The following is a 10,400-nucleotide window of genomic DNA, read 5'->3' as shown; positions in this document are numbered from 1 at the left end:
TTATAGAAATGCCTGCCCATGACCCATGGTTTGTATTTAGTAGTTAACAGTCTCAGTGTATTCAGGTTTGAGGGAGAAAGAAACACACCACACAGCATGACCTTCCCGGTCACGACCTATTGATGCTCACACATGTCCCCCCATCAGCCTTCACAGCACTCACCAGCACATGAAAGACTTCCACCAAGGGGAGGTATCGTGTGAGAGGATGAGACACAAGAGTTCATAGTGCAGTGGTTTGGTGCTCCTTGACAAGATCACATGCTTGGCATATGGAGGCATCCTCAGAGTCTTCATGGTGCATTTTATGTCTGAATAAAAGATGGGAGGAGAGAGAATAATATATCTGTCTTTAGACCAAACTTTAAATTCCTTTATTTTATTATGAGATGTGAGTTTTCAACTGTACCTGCAAGGGAATAACTGCACTGTATTAAATAGTGTAACTTTAGGATTTTTTGAATTTTTAAGTAAAATTTGATTGAATTAAATGTATGGTAGTTCAAAAATAGTTGCATTATTCATTGTTTATTGTTGTGATTGGGCACCAGGGTCACTTTATCTGATCCTTCCACTTCACCGATAGCTCGATTCAACAGTAATTTGCAGTATTTTATTGACTGACTGACTGACGCGCTAGTGACAGTAATATTGAGAGTAATATTCTATATTATTTCAAAGCCTTTTATTTTCTTGTGTTTTATCTCTTTTTGCCTGAAATATGTTTTATGGCTTACACTATCATTCAAAAGCTCTCTTATGCTCACCAAGACTGCATTTATACAGTAAAAACAGTGTTATTGTGAAATATTATTACAATTTAAAATAAATGTTTCCTATTTTCATATATTTTAAAATGTAATATATTCCTGTCATGGCAAAGCTGAATTTTCGGCAGCTATTACTCAGTCTTCAGTGTCACATGATCCTTCAGAAATCATCCAATATGATGATTTGGTGCTCAAGAAACATTTATTATTATCAGTGTTAAAAACAGTTGTGCTGCATAATATTTTTTGTGGAAACGGTGATACTAGTTTTCAGGATTCTTTGATGAAAGTTCAAAAGAACAGCAGAAATAGTTTTTTTTTCCAACAATGCAAAATTATTTACTGCACTGTTGAACAATTTAGCACATCCTTGCTGAATAGTATTATATAGTGTGTATATATACAATATTAAATACTATTATACAATAATTAACCTATAAATCTTATCAAACTTATGACCCCACTTTTGAATGGTAGTGTGTAATTTAAACCTTATCGTTTAAATTACTAGTTGGTACCTCTAAAGGCTAGATTTGATATTTTCAATAGCTGAGTTAAATAAAAAAAAGTTTAAAAGCTATTGCATCAGACCTCGTCTGTTTTGCTAGTTATTTTGAAGTATCTTAGACATTCAGCATTTACATTCGTCTAAGCTACTGTGCTGTGGAAATGGGTAGGAATGCCTGTGAGAAAGTCGGGACTACCTCACAGACATTCCTTTCCTTGCTTTCAGTGATGTATGAAGACAAAATGTCATTACCAAGCCAGTGATTTAACACCCTTAAATGCTTCCAGCTGGAATGTTATTCTGCCCCAATGCTAAAAGTGTCATATGGAACTCAACCTTAGTCTGCTGGGCTTTGTGTGATCTGGTGCACCTGCTCTCTTTCTCTCTCCCTCGCTCTCTTTGCTTGCTCTCCTCTTGCATTCATGCTTCAGATATGCAGCTCTGTGCTTTCACTTCTCTTACTCTTCTTTTCAGTGTCCACAGGACACCAATGATGTGTATATATACTGTAAACATTGTTTGTAATTGTGTGTCAATTTCTAAAAGCTTTTAATATATAGTTAATAGTTAACTATATATGATTACAGTACCATATACAGTCATGGAATCTCAGCCAGTATATGTTACGAAACCAACACCTTTTGCTTGACTGTGCATTATGGACATTACAAAATAGAGTGAAAACCTATAAAACCGAGAGAATCCTGAAGAATTACATTTTTGGTTCTTTATCGCCATCTGGTGGCACGTCCTATAATTTGTCACTCGTAGATAACGAAGACCTATTGTAGGTATATGCAGCACATTACATTAGGCCAACAGTGACCACACGTAAATCAGCATACATGTCGTGTAGATTTCCTTGTACTATTGTAGAGAAAGTCAAAGAAGGGTATTCAGGAAGTATTTAGTTTTCAGCAAGTTTCAGCGGTGTGTTTCTTAAATGATAATTAATGCAAGCACATTCAACCTAATTGGAAAAAAAACTTGTACTTTTTATAGGACTAATTGCTTTGTATGGTGTGTAATAGACTAAATAATTCACTAAACTGATTACTTGCTGAACAAAATGTATTTTTAAAAATATTGCATGTGCAATGTGAAAGAGTGATGTGATAGTGAAGGGACACATTAAAGCAAGGGTCTTTGAGAAGTGACGATTATCTTCAAGAAAATTGGGTTGCGAATGTAGACATAAAAAAAAAGAAAGAAGAAAAAAAAAGAAGACATATTGGACACAACTGAAGTACTAAAATTTATCTTAGCTTCATCTTATATCTATAGGTCTTTATAGACATAGGCCTGTTCGGCGAAGTCTTTGCCCAAATAAATAGTGCCAATAACAATTCTGTTTTGTTTTACTCCAACTTCTGCAAGAGACCACAAAGGCATTAAGCTACTGGTCCCTTGGGATGTGACATGCTTAGCCATGTGGAAGTATATATTAATAATGTTTTTTAAAAGACATTCTTGCCTTTTAGTTTAGTGCTGGTGTGTTTAGGTTCTGATTGTTTTTTGTTTTTTTTTAGTTTTGTGAAATTGTAATTCGTTTTTTTCTTTGGTTTTCCTTTGTTTGGTCGTTGTGGTGAGATGTTTAGGAGAGTGGTGTTAAATTAAAAAGATTAAAACGACTACTAATAAAACAAATCATTGAAGTGCTCCGTCAATTCCCAGGAAATCCTAGGGAACATTATTAGCTTATCTGTAGCTACTTAAATGAAAAGTTATATGGTATGGTATAACAAAACAAATTAATTAGCACAAACACAAGATTTGTTTTAACTGGCGGACTTGGTAATCTAAGCTTGTGTTTTCGTTCCTACAGTGGAAAACATCTGAGTTGCACAGTTTTGTCTGTACAATAGGCCAAGTAGGCTATGTACATTTGAGAGTCTATTAATGAACAAAACACACTTATCCATGCTTTTATATGAAAAAAATAAAAATGTAAGTATAATTTTTATATAAACAATTGCTGTTTTATAAGCTTATGACTTTTAGGCCTTGTCAACAAATGGCAGTCGATCAATCAAGTGTTTGCATTGTTTTCTGCTCAAAGGCAATCTAATGAAGTGAATGAAAAGCTAGGCACTCCGCGTGTGTGTTTGTCTTACCCTCTGCTTTTTGTGATTGGTCGAAAAAAACTTGCCCGTTCCCCTCCATGCCCACATGAATAAAAGAAGACCGCAAGAGCCTATCGGCGCGCGCAACACCCCTCCTACACCGCGCGCTAAAGTTATCCACTTCAACTACTCCCAACCCCTAAGCAGACTTTGTCATCCAAAACTATCAGACCTTTTAAGAAAACACTGCAAAGAATTAAGTAACCTTTGTTCACTCGAGAGCGTTTGGAGTACCCCCTCCCTGGCGCGCGCTTCATCTTGTTCTTGCGGTAGTTATTTTGTTCATGACCCCCTCCGCACCAAACGACACTGTTTATCTTTGTTTGATTTTTTGGAGGTTTCACATCCCCGCGATAGTGTGGCTGGATAACAATTTTTTTTTTATTTACCCCTTTTTGAAACAGGACTTAAGTGAATTTTAGTCATTAAGGAAACATTCATCAACAAGTCTGGACTTACTTTCGCAGTTTAAACATCAGCCTTACTGTGCCTCGTCATTTATTCAAAGTAGAATGTCATCTTTACCGGGAACAGTACCGCGAATGATGCGACCGGCTCCAGGACAGAACTATCCCCGCACTGGATTCCCCTTGGAAGGTTGGTTGGACAGTTGTTAGGTACTTTGTTTTACTGTAATTAATTGTTGTAATTAATACCAGGCCTACAGATTTCTTGTAGCCAAAAAGGTTTTTGAAGAGTTTAAAGTGTAGTCCATATTACACATGTGAGTACACCTCGACTGAATTAGGCTATATACGTCCGATTATTGGCTTTATCACATTTTAATGAGAAGAACGTGTGTGCATATTGTGTGCATATTAAGTGCACCAGAATTAAAAAACAAAAAAAGGTCCCTTTTGTTGCTGGCAATGCTCGTGTTTAAGTGGTTCAAATAAAACTTCAATATACTAAGCCTGTCCGTGCCTATAAGATTTGTTGAATTGATCTAGTGGCGCAAGTGGATCCAGAATGCACTCTAGACTAATATTTGAACAACATCGAGTGCATAAAATAATGAAGCAGAACGCATCCAGGCCGAGAGGACCGCTCAAGAGCAATCTGTTAAATTACATTAAGCAAAATTCTCTGCTTGATTTTCTTTTATTAATTGACAGGAATTCTTAGCGCATCTCAAGACACCTGAGAATGTTGACCAATTTGCCAGATTCTAATTAAATTATTTTATTCTTTTTTTTATTAGAACAATAAAACAATTTATTATTATTATGATTATTATATTAACACAGATAGTTAAACTAAACAGTGTGGTTCTACTATTTGCTTCTGATGTTTATTGGTATATTCGTATAGCCTATCAATAATACAATTATTATTGTTATTATTTTTAATCCTACTTTTGAGGAAAAAAAGATACGCATTTTAAGAGGTTAAACTTGAAATCTGAACTTTAAGTGAAAGCTAGCCAAAGTTAGATTTAATTCCCATTTCTGTACAGTTCCCTCAGGTGAGGCCTCATCTGGTAAGCAGCCCCTTTTTTATCATGTCCACACCACCTCATCTCATACCTGCAGCGTAATTTCTATCACACTCATTTTAGCCTATTTGAACAAACTGAATTGAAAATAAAATGAGTGATAATTGATTACTTATTATTATATTGTTATTTTATTATAACAATATTAATTATAAATTACGAATATAATGTATTTACTTCACATGATTATTATTATTATTATACTATATTTTGTTTACTGTGTGTCCTTTTATTTAGTTATTTATTTATTTTTAATGATCCCATCAGTAAGTTCTATCAGCCGGGTTCTTCGTGCGCGGTTTGGCAAAAAAGACGATGACGACGATTGTGACAAAAAGGATGACAGTGGGGAGACAAAAACTAAGCACAGCATTGACGGCATTCTGGGAGACAAAGGTAAATCATTTTAATTTTATCTTAACCGTATGCAGAAAAAAACACCTTGTCTAAATGCTTGTCTAAATAAACTTTGCGCTTGAGTTTATTGGGATTTTACTCTGCACATTAAATTTGTACATTAAATCGGTGTAGCCTATACTTTTTGTGTTCAGCTGATTTAGTTGTGGGGGTTGATTTAGTGTGTATTTATACTGGCTCTGACGGATGGTATTTAGGCATTGATCTATTTGTACAACAGACTCATTTGACGCTGAGTAAACGGTGCCTTGAAAACGGTAACTGACAGATGACCGATGTGGCAATCAATATCAATTACATAAGTTCAACATTGCCCGCTGGTTCTCGAGGTAATTCGGCACGCTTATTCGCACATTAACAGACCTTTCCATCTGGCAACTGGTAACAAGTATTTCCCGTAACAACTATAATAATAATATTAATTATCTTTAGGTTTTTTAATTTTTGTTACTCAGTTTTGTACGCTAATATGAAATAATGCAATCGTCTATTTTAGCTAATTTTTATTTGTCTTGTCCAGAATAGCCTATGTTAATATTTCGGTAGAAAAAATACTTAAATTAAGCAAACAATACGATTGTCTTTTTGAAGTAAACAAAACATTGTCGGTTTTGTGATAGTCTTTTTTTTTTTTACACTTGAAGATGAACTTCAGTCCAAAGATCTCTGCTGCACTGAAGCTCTTTTGGAGAGAGGAATCTATGCTACAAAGCAAAGCCTAAATGCAAGGCTTCGAAAGAAGGAATGAACCCTTCCTTTCACATTCAAAAATCCGTAAAGGGGGGAAAACTTTTAACAAAAGGCCAAGATGGGAACTATAGAGAGATGAATTATTCAATACACCCTGCTGGTAGATAGTTTTGTAATATTATGGAATCGTCTGTTGGAATAGAATGAGATTTGGAGGGTTTTATTCTTGTTTGGAAATGCCCACTGCTCTTTTTGCAATCACTATTGTGTTTCTTAGCTGACGTTTAGAGAGGTGGTTTAGATGTAGGAGGTGCCCTGTTCGTCTTTTACACGTATGTTATTTCAACATTGGTTATTTGTAAGAAATTCGTCGGCTTTTATTTTTTTATTAGCTATGTAATAATAAGTGGAACAGCACATACATTTTGTTCAGTTTTGAAATATTGCAAAGGGTTTTTCTTTGTTCATGAAAAGGATGCGGATTATGCGTACTTTTCTGCATTATTTACAGCGGCTTTTAACATAACCGTGTGCACGATTGATCTACATTTGTATTGTTTTTGGAACCCGTGTTTGTGTTTGTGTATGTGTGCTTGCGCGCGAAACTCAAAACCCTCATGCAACCTCTGTGGACAGATTCACCGGCCAGCAGGAGCCACAGCTATTGGATTACGGATATACAAAGTGACAATCCGTGATTAGAATTTTCTGCCATTGCCCTAAACGCTGTGCATTAAGAATATGAATATTTGAATCTGATGAATGCATGCATATCTGCTAGGATTCATGAATAATTTGTATAAATATCAGTAATGTTTATTTACATCTCCAAAATCACTCAACATTTGTCTCACATTTTGTGAAATGTCTTTTTACATTTTAGCTTTACGGTGTCATGCAAACGAGATGGGGCTAAAATGCAATCTTTTTGCAGACTTGAAAAGATTTTTCTCGGGGCTTGTTTCACTTGATCACCCAACTGGCATTTAATAATGTTAAGACTTATTAGAGTTCGTAATGAAAATGTGTCTTTTGAACAAGCGGCTGTGTTGGAGATGGGTGTATAGCTCACAGGCGTAGTAAGAAACTTATTTATCCCCAATCAGCTCTCACTCTCTGAGTTCCAAGCAAACGTTATTTTGAAAGGTTTTAAAGCAGATTAAATTGAGCCTTTTCTTTCTCTTCGCTTTCATCTTTAAACGGCCCCCACTGGCTAGCCCTCAGCACAACTTCATGAGATTGTACATTTTTTTTCTCACACTTGTTCGTATATTTATTTGATAATATTGCTTTATTGTATTTTGGTCTATTTTAGTTGATTTGACGCACAAACACATAGCAAAAGAATGAGACCCCAAGCACGCCATTTGTGGACAAATTGAGCAGTTTTGTATTACTATGGGTATGAAATTATTGAACAAAGAGAAATGACTCCTGGCTTCATAACCAAGCACTACTGTTTGTCCATAATCATGCAGGTTTAAAACTTAAGTTTGACCCAGAGAAAAAATGGTCAGCCAATTAATGGAGATCGACTGATTCCCCATTCAGCCTCAGTTGATTAAAACATTTGGCTTTCAGGGACTAATCCCACAGAACAACGCAAAAGATCGTTTAAACAAATCAGTGGATTACCTGCATTTCTTACCTGATCTAAATTACTAAAAAGATGACTCTTTCTACAAGACCTTAGGGTGGCACTACGCATATTCAATTATCTCGTTGAGTGACCACGCTGAAAATGAATCGTTTGGCTTGAGAAATCGAACACATTTGAACAAGAGTTATAGGCCTGATATTTACAGAATTAACTCAATGAATAAAATCGAAAGAATTAAAATATTATTTTCCTATGTGCATTTGGCGGAACATTCATTTTGAGAATGCTGCAAAAGACCAATTACATCGAGAGAATGAAAGGTGTTGGCACGGGGGTAATAGTTCCCAGATATTTGTAGAGAAACTAAAGTTATACTGTATATTTGAGACTTTGAAATAAGCCTCGTTTGAAGAAAAGAAACCATAGGATGAGTCGGGAGACCACTTCAAACAAATCCATCTGGAATGGAGAGAGAGAGAGAATGAAAGAGAGAGAGATTTAGTGAAAGTATGGGGAAGTTATTTAGCTATTAATATTTTTCCTCAGGCATCGAGAGTCACTCCATCTACACTTTCTCGCAGCTATTTGGCTGGGCTGAAATTGAGGGAGACCCAAATGTTGGGAAGAGATAACACAATCATCACAGCCGCGGTCCTGCGCTCTGCATCAATGTATTATACTCGGATTAACCTCCCCTTTCCCCACACTGCTACCCAACACATTTCATTAGAATTTTGGGAGAGGGAGCGTTTTTGTAGTTTATTATTATTATTATTATTATTATTATTATTAGCCAATAGGTCAGACTTTACAATACATTATTTAAATAAATGTATATTCACAGAATTACTGATTAATACAAATTAACTGTTGTTAATGTGCAAGAGTTTTATGGAGATTCTGGTAATTATTTATTGTTCTTTTCACTGTAGTAATTAATCAAAATATGTTGTTACTGCCCTGCTGTGTAAAGCGTTCCCTGCTATTATTAGTCGCAGCGCTAGCTGTAATTAGAATGCACATAAATATGATAAAACTGTTGTTGGGCAGTAATGATGGACTGTAACAATAGTGCAAATTAATAGAACAAGTCTGGCGTTTGTCTAACCAATCTCTTTGCAAGGTCATCGTCTAATGATGAGACTATGCTGTGAAATATGCTAATCCACAGGTCATGACACCACAGTACCCGTTTAGTTTCAACGGCGTTGCCTTGTAAAATATTTGCAGTGTAACTGAATTACATGCTGGTTAACATCAGTCCTGCACTTTGCTGAGGAAATTATTTTCCACCCGGGATGAAGTTCATACAAAAACCAGGCCTGCACCAAATCCAGGTCCTTAATTCGTGGAACGAATCGAATATCGGAAAACGTCGAATCCAGTAGTGTCCTTCTGTTTTTGACAGCTTTTCTTTTATAAATTCTTACACTGCTCTCTTTGAATTCGTTTTGGGATAGTTTTGACGGATTGTTTCCGTCTATCATTGATTAAATATTGTCTGTGGATTGTTTAATATAGGCTATAGCTATATTTAGCTTATATCTAAATAATATTTTATCGGATGCGACAAAAAGCCGTAAATACTTGACTTAATGTGTCTAAATAGCGTGTCATTAGAGTCAGTCTGTACGAATGACATTTGACGTTAATAATTTTTAAAATGTCGAAAGATTGCGTAAGTCCTCCTGCAACGGAATATTAATATGCAATTATTTTCAACAGCTTTGCTGACCTGTTAACCTGGGGCGGATCCTATAGATGCAGTGAAGAGGATTTTGTGTGTTTCAGATGTTTAAGGGAGAGAGAAAAAGAGAAAAGCGCGAAAAAAATAGAAAGTAGGTGCAGAAAAGTAGAGGCGTCTGGAGGAAATTGAGAGGCTTATAGTCTTTGATCCTTGGGTGCTTTTTCTTATCGGAAACATTTGTGGTGACACCACGACAATGGCAGTTCATCATATTACAGACTGCCAGTGCTGCTTTCAAGACGTCCTGTCTATTAATTAAAGTATTTCTTGCCATGTGGGACAAGGACTATCTCAGCGCACATATTAGCCTATGCGAATGGCTTTTGGATATCTGCTGTTTTTTTTTTTTTGGGGTTAAAGGGACAATCTCCCATTTTTCCCACTTCTCCCAATTCTTAAGTCCACTGCTGAAGACGTGGATTTTTTTCCTTCGCATAAAAAGCAAGCGTATAATCCTTTTATACTCAGTAACTTTATAGATCCAACTTCGTTGTCGCCAGATATAAAATGAAACCAACAAGTTTTCAATTATGTCCTGACAATTGCGTATACCGTCAACACGAATTTGGGAAATCAAACAATTAGATGGTCAAAAATGCATGTCATTCACCGAGATTTGCACTGTGCTGTAGAGTGGGGGGCATCCTGTTGGACCAAAAGAACAAAACGACTAGGGAAAACTCCTGCTGACACCAATAAAATTGGCCTATTGGCCTCCGGGCTTCCTATGTAATGTCACAAAAGTGTTTTGATGCCCTGGGCTCGCCATCGCTTTAGTGCTGTACGTTGCCCTATATAATTGGAAGAGCACGGAACTCTTGGTGATCCCTTATAAAGACTTGGATGTTTCGTCCATTAGTCCAAAGAGACGCTAATACCATTCAAGTTAGAAATAGGCAAATTGCTTGCAAACCATTTAATTAAATAAAACTCAATTAAACAATTTATTTCTGAAACAACGTGTATGTAGCATATTTTTTTATAGCAGTATAGCCTATATAAAATATCAAGAATGTATCGAATAAAAACTATTTTTGACTACAAGAGACT

General features: G+C 35.9%; 1 protein-coding gene across 1 annotated transcript in view; it reads left to right on the top strand.

The window, feature by feature from the left end:
- The first annotated feature begins 4,415 nt into the window (after positions 1–4,415).
- The window catches only part of LOC107712658 (paired box protein Pax-7-like), a 52,917-nt gene continuing 46,932 nt past the window's right edge, over positions 4,416–10,400 (top strand). The window contains exons 1-3 of the mRNA XM_016517968.1: positions 4,416–4,455; positions 4,858–4,866; positions 5,164–5,292. Coding sequence (XP_016373454.1) covers positions 4,416–4,455; positions 4,858–4,866; positions 5,164–5,292 — 178 coding nt within the window. The remainder of the gene's footprint in view (positions 4,456–4,857; positions 4,867–5,163; positions 5,293–10,400) is intronic.

This window comes from Sinocyclocheilus rhinocerous, unplaced genomic scaffold, assembly GCF_001515625.1.
Source record: "Sinocyclocheilus rhinocerous isolate Xijiao unplaced genomic scaffold, SAMN03320098_v1.1 scaffold418, whole genome shotgun sequence".
Taxonomy (NCBI): Eukaryota; Metazoa; Chordata; class Actinopteri; order Cypriniformes; family Cyprinidae; genus Sinocyclocheilus; species Sinocyclocheilus rhinocerous.
The sequence above is the reverse complement of the archived record's forward strand: the minus strand, read 5'-3'. Positions and strand labels throughout refer to the sequence as shown.